The sequence below is a fragment of the Solanum tuberosum genome, unplaced genomic scaffold (genome assembly GCF_000226075.1).
Source record: "Solanum tuberosum cultivar DM 1-3 516 R44 unplaced genomic scaffold, SolTub_3.0 scf00300, whole genome shotgun sequence".
NCBI lineage: Eukaryota > Viridiplantae > Streptophyta > Magnoliopsida > Solanales > Solanaceae > Solanum > Solanum tuberosum.
Genome location: NW_006239221.1, coordinates 302,504 through 317,142, shown reverse-complemented (window position 1 = coordinate 317,142; position 14,639 = coordinate 302,504). Strand labels below are relative to the sequence as shown.

The 14,639-nt window shown below is 31.7% G+C and overlaps 1 protein-coding gene across 1 annotated transcript; it reads left to right on the top strand.

Moving 5' to 3' along the window:
* Nucleotides 1-1,343: 1,343 nt before the first annotated feature.
* LOC102582340 (RING-H2 finger protein ATL43) lies at nt 1,344-3,019 on the top strand. Its single transcript, XM_006359443.2, has one exon. It carries the CDS (start codon nt 1,499-1,501, stop codon nt 2,765-2,767), a length of 1,269 nt encoding a protein of 422 aa, XP_006359505.1. The 5' UTR covers nt 1,344-1,498; the 3' UTR covers nt 2,768-3,019.
* Nucleotides 3,020-14,639: the final 11,620 nt, after the last annotated feature.

Below are 14,639 nucleotides of genomic sequence, written 5' to 3'. Positions count from 1 at the left end.
CGTGGACAAATATATATGTTTAAAATACGGTATTAAATAGTCTAGGGAGGTAATAGGTCCTTGTGAAAGTTTAGTATCGCAATGGCAAATCCGACCAAAGTTAGGATATTTTTCAGACCCTTTTCCCTAAAAAGAACGATGATGATTACCTTTTGAATCGTGGCCTATATACAGTGGAAATTTTGGCAATAAAAAAGCTTAGCCTCAATATAGTAGTAGAACACAACTGTTCATCAAAAAGTAAGTTTACTGTACAATAATTTGGACACATTTTTATCATTATTTACCACATAAAGGTAATAAAATTTTGAATCATGTATTTTATATTTATTTATTTATTTATTTATTTATTTATTTATTGTCATTTAGAAAAGATAAGTTACTTAGTTTTAGATAAATAATAATATACTCTCCTCCGGGCCTATAATAATTGTCTATTATATTATTTTGGGATATTCAATAATATTGTCTATTTTATAAAATTAATCGATAAATTATCACTTAATTGCTAATTTATCTTTATAATTAATTATATAGTCATTTTTCTATTACATTTTTCAAGACATTGTATTTATTATATTCAAAGTGTGATATAGTAAAATTACCATTCTATTTATAATTTCTTAAGAAATGTGCAAAGTCAATAATAAATGAGTATTGTTGGACAAATGAAATATGTTACCATCAGTAATATACTATATATATATATATATGTGTGTGTGTTTAGTTTGAAGTGAAATTATTGAGTTATGAAATTTTTTGTAAATAGAATTATAGCGTTACACTAAATTTAGCTAAAGCTCAGAGAACATTTTAATGGAAGAACATAGTATAATGGAGCCCATTAATCATATTTTAGCCTTTTTAATTAAAAAAAAGAGACTAACATTTAGTGATAAAATCAGAATTTTTATTAATGTATTTTAAAATTGTCTATGTGTAAATTCACGAAAAATTGAAATTATTATCTCTTATTCCTCGTGTCAAACATCTTTAAATATTTAGCTAGATGACACCAACCATGTGTCACAATTAACAAGTTTCGTTACTACACAGAGAATGCTTCAGTTACGGATTCTCTGTTGTGGTTCTGCTTTTCCATAATAATCATATTCATCAATCAGCATCTTCTTCTTCAACTTTTTTTCTTCTGATAATTATTGCTTAATCATATGGCAATTAACACTAATTTATTCATAATCCAAACCAATTATTCTTCATTCCTTTCCCATTAATTAAAAAGATTAATTTAATGTGCCTTTGTTTCCCCACCACTTCCCTCAATTCCTGCCCTATATGTTTCATTTCATGTTAACAAATATTACTACTTTCAATCCCTCTTTGTCTTGTCTTTCTTGTTTCTTTCCCTCTCATATTTCATTCTTTTTAAACCCCATTATTCCTTAAACCCATTATATATACAAATAACTCTATCACAAATCTAAAATTCAAAACTCGATATTTTTGTCTTGATTATTAGTAAAAGAGAGGCAGAGATATGGGCATTTGTAATGTTCATTTTCTTTCGCCTTCTCTCTGGCTCTTCTTCTTCGTGATGATTACTGTAATTATGAATTTGAGCTACGCAGAAGAAAATGCTCAATCGCCTCCACCAGCTTTACCACCGTATTACAGATCTAGAGGTTCGCCTTTTAGGCCGAGCATAGCAATAGTAGTAGCAATACTCACAACGATTTTCTCAATCGTATTTATGTTGCTATTATACGCAAAACACTGTAAGAGGGAAGGTACATTTGGTACCACGTCCGGAGGATTGACGAACCTGCATTCGTCAAGCTTCCGGAAAAACTCTGGTATTGATCGGACGGTGATTGAGTCTTTGCCTGTATTTCGATTTGGATCTCTTAGAGGTCAAAAAGCGGAAGGACTTGAATGTGCGGTTTGTTTGAATAAATTTGAATCGAGTGAAATTCTTCGATTGTTACCTAAATGTAAACACGCATTTCATATTGAGTGTGTTGATACTTGGCTTGATGCTCATTCTACTTGTCCTCTTTGTCGATATCAAGTTGACCCAGAAGATATTCTTCTAATTTCACATGAAAATGAGAGAAAATCTGCTTCTTCTTCCATATGTTCATCCTCTCCGGTGAAGGAAAAAGAAAAAGAAAAAGAAAAACAGAGGATTTATTCTTCATCTTCTGGAAGACATTCTTCCGCCGGAGAAAGAGGAACTTCATCATCGTCTTTGCAGATAATCGTTGAAAGTCCGAAACAGGAAACGCCGTCGTTTCTGAACAAGAGAATGTCGTTAGACAGTTGGAATTTCTACCGGAAAAAAAGCAAATCCACTAAATTATCGAGAAAAGACGGAATGCTATTAAACAAAAAAAAGGCGCCGGAAGCGGAGGTGGAGGCTGTGGAGGAAAGGCGGTTGGAACACCGAATAATTATATCCGGCGATGAACCGGAGCTGGGCACGGGAAGTGGGTCCCGGCACCGGTGGAGTGACGTGGAGGGTTGTGATAGGTTGTATTTGAGGTCGGAGATGATATTAAGCGAGAGCCGTAGATATTCAGGGTCGAGAAAACGGACGGCGGAGATGGGGAGTGGCAGAAGGGTAATAAATGAGAGAAGTGTGTCGGAATTGACAGGGATGAGTAGGTTTAGGAGTAATAATGAAGAAGAAAGAGAAAGGAAAGGAGCTGTAAAAAGGTGGTTGGATTGGATTTCTCAATCACAAAATAAATCTGTTTCTCTGTCTGATTCTGGTGCTGGTGCAGCAGCTTCTTCTTCTGCAACTTGATGATAACTCGTATCGTATCGGATGTTTACGTTAAATTAATACGAGTTATGATATAGTTGTGTAAGTTTTTTTTTGTTGGAGGCATCTCTTTTCATGATGAGATGAGGTAGAGTACAAAAAGAATGATGAAATCATATTGTAATAGTAGTAGTTTTGTACTTTAGTTAGTGGAAAGTGAAAGAGTGGTACTAGGAAATAGAATTTTTTTTTGGAATTTTTAAATGTAATTTGGATTAGTGATAAAGACTTATTTGTTCGCATTAAATTTAATGAAGATCTTAATTTGAATGACAAGTGAAATATAAAACTTGATTGTATATTTTTAAAAAGAAATATTACGTGATAATCACCATCGTGATATTCTCTAAAGTAAATATGTACTCTATGATTTTTTATTTGACCTGAAAAAAAATAATAAACATTGTTAATTTATCCAAATATTCATGAGGGTAAATTGTGAAATTTGATGCACAATTCGTGTAAGAATTATTGAGCGACTTCATAGCGTCAATCTTTAGACATATTTAAAGTGTATAGTTAGATGTTTAGAATTAAGCTTCACACATGAGCCTCCAGATATTTTATCCATACCCCGTCTAAAGGTTCGAGTCCCAAAATTACCTTAAGTTCACAATTGACTCTTTTAGAAGTTCCCCTTTTCCCATAATGCTTTGTTGATAAGTACAACAACTACCCCCAAAAAGAGGCAAACTTTCACACTTTCAGCTTCTTTTTACAATGGTTTTTCATAGATTTGAATGGCATACAAGGGTAAGAGTTAAGACCAATAAAACAATATATATTGTTGAGATCACTAAAACACACATGAATAGATTCATAAAAGAAGATTTTACAGAGTAACAACCTAGAACGACCTCTCATGCACAAATCAACGACTCTAAAAAACTCTCTCGATCAACAACTTTACTAATTATGTCAAGATACTGATGCACTAATATGATTATTCACTATTGAGCAAGAGTGTATCTTCGACTTGGTGGAGTTAAAAGGAGTAATCTATATCCTCTCCCAAATAATGATTGTCATAAACAAACAGAAACAACAAGAAGATAATAAGATATTGAGGCGAAACAACAACAAAATAATAAGATATGGAAATTGGAAACCAAAATTAAATGTTTATACAAGATAGGCTTAATATGTTCTTCCATTTATCACTAAATAATTCATAGTTCATAAATACATTGCGAATCATTCGACTTGTTTATCCTTTATAAAAAATGTAAAAATATTAATACAGTATGTAATTCAATTAAGTTCGTGATTGACGAGTGAAGAAGGTTTTTGCATGGATTGTCTTTATTTGAGGTGGAATTTAATTTTTATTCCTCGAATATGCGAGTTTTAATTTTTTTAAATCATTATTGCTCATTTAATAAAAAGTTGTGGGTTAAAATGTTCTTAATTTTGACCTATTTCACTGGCAAAACTAATATTGCGAGACAACACTTTTTAAAGAATATTTATCTTGTAAGTTCGATAATATCTGATTCAATTGGCAAGACTTTTTAAGAGAACTATTGTTCCAGAGTATAACTTGTACTACTGAACTTATGGCTTGGACATAACTTATGTCATTAAACTTATGTCTTGGGCCATAACTTGTGCCTTGAGCTTAATTTCTTTCGCCTTTGAGACATAATTTGTGCCACAACACTTGTGCATTGAACATAATTTATTTTGCCTTTGAGACATAGTAATATCTTTTATATTGAGGTATAACTTGTGCCACTAAACATATGACTTGGGTATCTTTTTCTAAACTTATGTTTTGTGATTATTTTTTCATTCTTTTTGCTATATATATGGACATTTTCGATTAGTTTTTGTTACTTAAAGTTCAGAAGGACAAAAAATTATAGACCAACAATTTTGAGAGGCAAATATTAAAGACCAACATAAAATAGAGACATTTGTGCGAATGTCTCTTCTTCTGATTTTAAACTTGGGCTAATATTAATCTAAATTTTAAGAGAAAACTACCTTATTAGATATACATTCATATTCTATACCATATATACTAACTCTAATTTCTATATATACTTTCAAATAATTATGTATGACGTATTTTACCACTAATTAAAGGTTTCTTATCATATATTGAGGAAGATATATCTATATACATGTATTTTTGTTACCAGATACATTAAAATAGTGAGAGAGGCGAGCGAGATGGGGAGAGAAATAGTCATGTAACTCAGATACATACAAATCACACCAAATACACATTAGATACATGTATATGGTGTGTATCTGGGAAAACATATATAAGAAAGTGGCAAGCGAGATGAGAGAGGGGAACAAGATTTGTGTACGTATTCTAGATATATGAGAATCCATTTGAATACAGTATATCTAAAACAAATTACACCTAATTTTGACTCCATATATTAAGAGGTACATATATCTTAATACACCAAAATCCGATAAGATTCGTAATATTACAAATTAGACCGTATTTAAGTTATTAATATTAAATCTAATGGTTTTGCCACCTATACATATGTCATTGTATATACAACACACATGCATCGACGTAATTTCTTAAAGGCAAATTCCGAATTCAATCAAATTAGGGTAAATCAGAAAGATGTTGAGGCACGTCGGAAATCGAATTCCGGGGTTAGGGCAACGACCGTCGTCGGCGGCGGTGGCGCAAGGGGTTTTCCAGCGGCTATATCATGAAAGAGTGGTGGACCATTACAATAATCCTCGTAATGTTGGGTCCTTTGATAAGAACGATCCCACAGTCGGTACGGGTCTCGTCGGAGCTCCGGCTTGTGGTGATGTAATGAAGCTTCAAATCAAAGTCGATGAAAAGACCGGGAAAATTACGGATGCTTGTTTCAAGACCTTTGGTTGTGGCTCTGCTATTGCTTCTTCCTCACTCGGTACGGTTTTTCAATTCCGAAATCTTTGTTGATCTCTGTGTTTTCTGGGAATTTAGTACTAAGAAAAAGAGATATTGTAACAAGCACACGGAAACTATCACTTTTGTGCGAGTTTTATATCTGAACTATCACATTTATCGTACTACCGGATAACTAAAGGATCACTTTTTTGCGAGTTTCCAAGTGAACTAGGAGGTGCTTCTGTTTGCTATCTGAATTATAACCAAGTATTTATCAAAACTAGCCTCGAATTTAATGAGTTAGCTGTCATGTGGATGAAAGTTTGTTAGAGGTGTGTTTTGATAAATAGTTGGTGCTAGTTCAAGTAGGAAACACAAACACCTGATAGTTAAGGTATGAAATTCACAAAATAGTGATACATTAAGTATGTTTTTGATCATTATCTCTAATTAAATTGAAAAAGAGGAATCTATTTACCCTTTTTCACGTATATGTACTGTTTTTATTGAGCATATGATGCTATTAAGATGAGTGTTGGTGATTTTGAGTTTAATTTTTCCAATTTTCAGCAACGGAATGGGTGAAAGGGAGAACAATGGAGGAAGCACTGTCCATAAAGAACACGTAAGTCCTTTGAACTTTCTTTTCCTTTGTCATTTTTGTGTGTGTTTTAAGGGTACATAGTGTGGTTTGAGATTGTCCCTTTCAGTTTTTTTTCCTGCCTTCCTCAAGTGACCTTAAGTAGTTGAACAGAGCTGATTCTCTTAGTTATACGTCTCGAATTTTGAGTTCCATTTCAAAGAAACCATTTTTATTGTTCCTGCTTCGTCAAGTTTTAGTGAAATGCCCTTCAATTCAATGGTCCTGCTATGTTGTTCTTACCTGGTTCAATACCAATATTGCTTCTGAAATAGTAAAGTGTGTACTCAGTGGCTCCTAAATTGTGTCAGATTACAGTTTCAAAAATACTGTTCTGCAAATTAGCGTTTTAACCAAAGTAGTCGGCTAGCGTAATTCCCCCCCTTTTGGGTGAGGAGGTGTAGTATTAGCTGGCATGCATATTAACCAATAAACTTGGGCATGCTTGTTGACCAACCCACTCGATACATGTTATCTCTCACTAGTACAGGTGTACCTGAGTAATTCTGGTTCCCGAGATTTAAACGAATGAAAAATTAACTTTGTGTCATCTTTGTTGAGATTTGAACCTTATGTCCCAAGGATGTTACTTCAGCTCTTTGGATGCACTGTTTGTGTCATCTCCCTAACAGGCTGAAAAGATTAAGGTTGAACTGCTTGGAGGTTAGAGGTTCTTTATCTTGTATGTGTCGATTCAGCAAAATTGAAGGTTTAACCTTTTTTAGAATGAGGTTATTGCACTGGATATCTCATCCCCACCTGTAACAGGTCAATTAGAAGGTGGCCCCTTAAAATAGGAATGATTGAATTGAGCTTGAGAATTCTTTCTTTCATGAACTTATTAAAACCTCGGAAGAAAAGCTTTTTGAAACTTAGCCGAAAAATACTTACCCAAAAAAGAAAAAGAAGAAAGAAAACTTAGCCGAACAACAAAAACAGAATGCAACAAGTCCTTTGGTTCAAACTTTAAAGGGGAATGTACACTACATGGGTTTGAGTCCTGGTTTGTGTACCAAGTCTAATATTTAAGTAGAAAATGGTAGAGGACCGGGCCTATTATAGACCGAGTTTTAAAACTAAAAATACTCATTTCTTAATATAGTTTAGAGTGAACTTACTTTGAGGAACTGGATATGTGCAACTTTCTTTTGAGAGATAGCAAGTGTATCATTAGTTTAGCACCAAGAAGGTTCAATCATAACTATTTACGGGATACCAAAAGAACTTCCCTTCTAACTCGAGGCTTGGCCAACTTACATCAGGAAAAGAAGCGAGGATTGGCTAACTGGCCCCATTGCTTGTTAGACTATCTGTATGATGCATGTATATTTGCAGTTTAAAGCATTTTACAATCCCCTCTTTGTCCTCGGTTTTGACCCAGTTCTAAAAAGGGTTATTTATGAGAGAATTGATGCTCATATGAAGGACCTGGTGAATCTTAAGTTTAGTACGCGGAGGTTATCAAGTCCAGTCCTGCTAAGTTTAAATTTGATCTATTTCCAATTTGTTTGATAACTTTACTTGAATCTAATGAACAATATGCGTGCTAAATCATGCGGCTATTCTTGTGTCAATGCGATTGTCATTTTACTGAAAGCATATATATTCTTAGAAGACCGGATTTCCCGTGCCACAACTGTCTTTAACCATACTTGTAAGAAAATTGATCCATCTTGAAATCAATTGCTTTTCGAGGATCCCCATGAAAGCGTGTTCTTTCGTTAGGATAGACTACCTCATGGCATCGTTCAACTTCAACTTTTGCAACATTATTAACTCCCAAAAGCAGATACGCCACGCCATTAGTCTTATTTCTAAATACCTGGCTTCTTGGTACATCTTTCCCTTACCGTTATCTTTGATCCAATTTTATTTTTTTTCCGTATCATCTGTGGAGAGAGATGATCAGATAGTCTATGAGAACAAATCTATTCTTTTATCTTTATGTAGAAACATACTAGTAGCCGCAGTATTACTTAGGTAGTTTCACATACTTCAATTACTGTATTGTTTTATTGTAGTTATCGTTCCTTTTTCAAGAATGCTTTGTCATGCTTCCTATAGTGTCTTGTTATGGCTTCTTTAATCCCACTATTTCTTTTTCCTTGAGCCGATCAAGGGTCTATTAGAAACAACCTCTCTACCTCCCAATATAGGGGTAAGGTCTGCGTACACTCTACTCCTCCCTAAAGTCTACTTGTGCGATTACACTGGATATTGTTGTGTTTACTGCAGGGAGATAGCAAAACATCTGTTCCTTCCACCTCAAAAAATTCACTGCAGTATGCTAGCTGAGGATGCAATTAGGGCTGCTAAGAAGGATTACGAGGCAAAGCAGGCAAAATTTAATGAGAATGCAGAAAATGCATCAACAGAAAAAGCTGTTTGATATACTAGTTGAGAAATAAATCACATTCGTACAATTATTATTTTTCTTTATTATGACTGTCCAAAGAGTTTTATAAAAGCTTCGTCTAAATTCATATTCACTCGTGGCCTATGTTAAATGATTTCTTAAGGCATCTTCGTTTGCTAGTTGAGAAAACTTAAATAGACCATTGACTCTGAAGTTTTAAATTTTACAAGTGAAAATTCATAATATAATCTTTGGATTTTATAACTCCAAATAGTTGCTATTTTCCAATTTATCATTAATCATATAAGTTGATGTAAAATATTGTTTATTTCATGTGATGTAAAATCAAGTTCTTTTTAAATTTGTCTTGTAACAACTAACAAGCATGTGGCTTTGTCTTCAGAAAAATACAACAAAAACATTATAATTTTCTACATTACATTGGTGTTTTTGTTAGCACTTGTCATTTTAATCATCTTAATTATTTTTCTTGGTTGTTTTTTTGTGATTGTACATAGACATTTGATAAGTGACTTCAGAAAAAGGAAAACCCCTTTCTCATAATAAATGACAAGATTGAAAAGTTAAATCACAAAAAGTCTAAAAATAATTGACTAAAGAAAAAGAAATTAAAAAATCTCTCCGCTTTATGTGATTTGAAAAGGATTGATGATTTATTTGAATCGATATTAAGAGTTTAATTACATTGCCAAAATTCATGTTACACATTTAAAAGAGATTTGACTTTCTTGCACTCCTCTTTCGTCCGAACTCCTTTTTTCCTCGGTCCACAGAAACAAAGTGTTATAACGTGTAATAAATTTTCAATTATACTCAAATTATAATACAAGAGTTAAATACTGACGTAATTATTCACTGAATATACTTTTCTTAGTAGATGCTAACTCAATTATTCACATGTGTATATAATCATATATCATATATATTATATATAAAAGAGAATCCTAGGGGCTAGGCCCGTCATGATTCCCTTTTAATTTATTTATTTTCAAAATTAGCCTTCATCTTTCATGAAAAGTTGTGACTTTTATGAAGAATTGCGACTTCTATGAAATGTTGTAACATTTATGAAAGGTTGTGACCTTTTCGAAGAGTTGTGACTTTTTCATAGAGTTGTGACCTTTCCGGTAAGACACAATAAACATTTGTTCATACTACCCTTTGTTGTCTATAAATAGAGGGGTTTCCTCTCATTTTAAAACAACGAAAATTCTGAACTACTTCTTCTTCTTCTGCACAATTAAATATTTGATATGGAACTTCTTCTTCTTCTTCTGCACAATTAAATATTTGTATATTTTGCTCTTGTTGAGTGGCTCACTGACACTATTGTTTTAGTATCATTACACTGGTGAATAAAATTGTTTCATCCTGAGAGGATCTATTTCTTTAAACCTCGGGTACTAGAGGGAATGATTTCCTTAAGGAGACACTGTGCATTCAGTGGACTCGATTTTCCTTTCTGTTTCATTCTATTGTTACAGATCCTGGTATGTTTTTTTACAGTCATTAATTTATGCTTATGATATTAATTGTTGTTTTTAGTACATGTTTAAAACTTTGTTTTTTATGTTTCTGTAAAGTTATTGTTATAAGTATTTGTTAGACAGACTCTATGTAAATCCAACTACTGCAGATTCACAAATAACTTTTTACATAATACATATCTTTACAACATTCTCCAAAGAAATCTTTTCTTCTCCAAGAGATCAAGCCTAAAAAATTATATGATTTTTTGTTGTTGTCATAATAATGTTAATATTAACAGGAGTAAAAAAAAAATAGAAAGTCAAATGATAGAATTAAAACTAGCAATTAATTACAATGTATGATATACAATAATGACTATTCTCTCGCATCAAAGTATTTTTTTGAATTTTTTCCCCATTATCCCTTACTTCTCTTTCACCCTTTTCAAGGATCCTTAATGTTTTGTTTGTGCACAAATTCAGTTCCAAAATACTATCATACCTATATTACATATGAAATTTGAATTTCGGAAGATTGCATTTTAATTTTAAAACACATATTACTTATTAGTGTTATACTAACAAAATTTGCAAAGAAGAAAATTAAGAAAAATCTTTATTTGACTCTCTAGTTAAAGACACTTTGTAACCATGCATATATATGATAAAAATAAACTAACCATTGTAAAATTTCAAAAGCAAATTAATGAATCTGTAAAATGAAATTATGTAAACTAGGAGAAAATAGTGTTATGATTTGTAATTTTGCCTTTTCTTTAAATAAAACAAATGGTAAACTACAATTGAATAACCTCTATACTCTTAAAAATAGATTTATATAAAAATACTATAACATCAAAATACAAGAAAAGTTCTATTCTAATAAATTTTAAAGAAGAATCTAACCACGCGAAGTGCGGACCCATTTACTAGTATATATATAAAAAAGAACCCTAGGCCCGCCTACATGGCGTCACCAGAAATCAGGATTCCCTTTTAATTTATTTATTTCCTAAACTAGCCTTCCCCTTTCATGAAAAATTATGACTTTTATGTAAAGTTGTGACTTTAATGAAAAGTTGCGAGTTTTTTGAAGAGTTGTGACTTTTATGAAGAGTTGCGACTTTTATTAAAAGTTGTACTTTTATGTAAGGTTGTGACCTTTCTGAAGGGTTGTAACTTTTCCAAAGAGTTGTGACTTTTTCGATAAGGCACAATAAATATTTGTTCACACTACCCTTTGTTGTCTATAAATAGAGGGATTTCCTCTCATTTTTTAAACAACGAAAATTCTGAACTACTTCTTCTTCTTCTGCACAATTAAATATTCATGTACTTTGCTTCTGTTGAGTGGCTTACTTCACCATTGTTTTTGTATCAATACACTGGTGAATTGAATCATCCTATCCTGAGAGGATCTATTCCTTTAAACCTCAGGTACGTACTAGAGGAGAATAATTTTCTTAAGGGTACACTATGCATTCAGTGGGCTCAATTTTTTCCCTTTCTGTTTCATTCTATTGTTACATATCCTGATGTTTTTTTTACAGTCATTAATTTATGCTTATGTTATTAATTGTTGTTTTTGAGTACATGTTCTAAACTTTGTTGTTTATGTTTCTGCAAACTTATTGTTGTATTTGGTAGTACAGATTAAATAACACACGTTAATTGAGTATTCATGCAAGTTTTCTCTATTAAAATTGTTGAAGGTACAATAAAAGAATTCCTTAAAGATCTATACTACCATATCTTGAAGACAAAATTCAAATTTGGTATGTCATTGTAAGGACATAAAGTCCTTAAAAACTTTATCGCACCTTGATGTGCGAAGTGAACCAGGAAAAGAAGACAAGAATTAATAAACTTTTGACATAAGTTCAAGGATGTGTCAGATGACCTATAGAGGAATATGACTAGACTGCAACCTCTTTTAATCCCAAAGACATAAATCTACACAATAAATTAATTGTTCATATTCAATATGAAGTATGGACATATTCTCAAGTTTACTGCAAGTTGTAAATATTTTTCTTGAAGTAATATATGTGTTTCTCAACACTGCGATTGGAATAGAAGTTTAGATTCAAATTGAACTTCATCACTCTGGTATGTTGATTTTTAAAAAACACCCAAACAAACTAAATAGTTTTGTGTAATATTTCTCCCTTTCATGTACATACAATAAGTTGAATTGTTGTCCAATATGATACACTCTCCCTTTAATTTTTCATATTAATAATTACTTATGAAACATTTAAAATGGAGAACTTTAAAATGATACATGTAAAGCAAAAGGTAGGGCTAAACTTTCTACACGTTAGAATTAGAATATTTGTTCACTTTTTTCAGCCTTTTAAAATTTATTTTTACCTTCACCAACGATAATTTATTTGTTAGAATATTTAATATGTCCGGTTGATGTTCATTTGATTACCCAAAAATATCAAATAGTTACACTTCCTGGAAGCAAAAGGATAAATTATAAAATCAAATTAAAGATGATTGACTGAAGGATAAATAATAAGATGTTATAATTATCATCTTCCTTGATAGTGTTTTAGTTCAATGACTGATAGGTTTTAAGTATTATTTTATAAATTCTGTGATATTAAATTCCCGCACGAGGCGCGGGCAATTTTACTAGTATATATATAAAAGAAAATCCTAGGCCTGCCTACGTGACACCACCACAAACCATGATTCCCTTTTAATTTATTTATTTCCAAAACTAGCCTTCCCATTTCATGAAAAGTTGTGACTTACTTTTATGAAGAGTTGCGACTTTTATGAAAGGTTGTGACGTTTATGAAAGGTTATGGCCTTTCTGAATGATTGTGACTTTTCCAAAGAGTTGTGACATTTCCGATAAGGCACAATAAGCATTTGTTCATATGACTACCCTTTGTTCTCTATAAATAGAAGGGATTTTCTCTCATTTTAAAACAACGAAAATTCTAAACTTTTCTTCTTCTTCTGCATAATTAAATATTCGTGTACTTTGCTCCTGTTGAGTGGCTCACTGATACCATTGTTTTTGTATCAATACACTAGTGAATAAAATTGTTCCATCCTGAGAGGATCTATTTCTTTAAATCTTGGGTATTAGAGGGGAGCAATTTTCTTAAGGAGACACTGTGCATTCAGTTGACTCGATTTTTTCCTTTCTATTTCATTCTACCTTTACAGATCCTGGTATTTTTTTTACAATCATTAATTTATGCTTATGATATTAATTATTATTTTTGAGTACGTGTTTTAAACTCTGTTGTTTATGTTTCTACAAAGTTATTGTCTCTGGTATATTGAACACATACACATATAGTAGGTATATTCATTGTGCAGAAAATTATTATGGTTCTCAGTTCCAAGAATTCTTGTTTTGATATTCTATATAAAATTCTATAACTTAAAGGTACTATATAAGCTTACATATTATATATTTTTACATAGATATGAAGTTTTTCACTTATCAATTGAAAAATTCATTATGCAAGTTCAAAAGATATAATTGCTTTCATGTTCAAGAGTAATTTCTTTTTTTGAATCTGTTAACAAATTTTTGAATTTTTTCCTGAGACATATATCACAATTGTATAATCTATGCAACTTAAATGTGTTCTTTTTCTTACGAAATGCCTTTGTATATTCTTATTTTCCTTTTAATGTTGATTAAAGAACCAATGATTAATTATATTGTGAATAATTCATTCATCAGAGGTTCTTGAGTTATGCATGTGATAATGACAAATAATCAGATTCATGTTGAAAAATTGCAAATATTTTTTTTAAGAACCTATTTTTTCCATTATTTTTAATGTAGGGATATTAGTAAAGGATTATTTTTAAAGTTAAATGTAATTATTTATGACCGTGCGAAGTGTGGTCAAATTGCCTAGTATAATATAAAACACGTACTTAGCTTTATATCAAGTAAATTTTAATTTTCAATTTTAACCTAGATTTTCCTAGAAAATTAAACTTCAGAAGAAACTCGTTATTTTATTCTGTGAATAGTGATTAACAATACTGAAAATGTCATCACATATTGATATACTCTACCAATACGATTTTTCTAAAAAACTTTATAAGAGGGGTTCTCGAAAAGATCAATATTTTTGTCATTTTGTCCTGTAATTAGCAATTTTCAGAATTGTTAGTGCATATTGCGTATGAATTGCTTATACTGAAATAAAAATTCAACGAAACACGAATCCTGAATTATTAGGTTCATCTGAACTTAATTATTCTTGGATCATAAATTTGTGCCACCTACTGTATTCCATATTAAAAGTATTTCCAACAATGGAGCTATTACATCATCAATGATGAAACAAAATGGCATACATTTCAAATATTTTTTTCCTATGATTATTTAATTCGTTTTAGAAATTATGTGTCTTCTTATGCATGCATCGTTGAACAATACACATTTACTATTCACCTTTTTAATTTTCAACATTTTTTCACTTGAATTCCCCCCCCCCCCCCCCCCCCCCCCCCCCCCCCAACAA

Coding starts and splice junctions, on each gene's coding strand:
- LOC102582340 (XM_006359443.2), top strand. CDS start 1,499: ATGGGCATTTGTAATGTTCATTTTCTTTCGCCTTCTCTCTGGCTCTTC.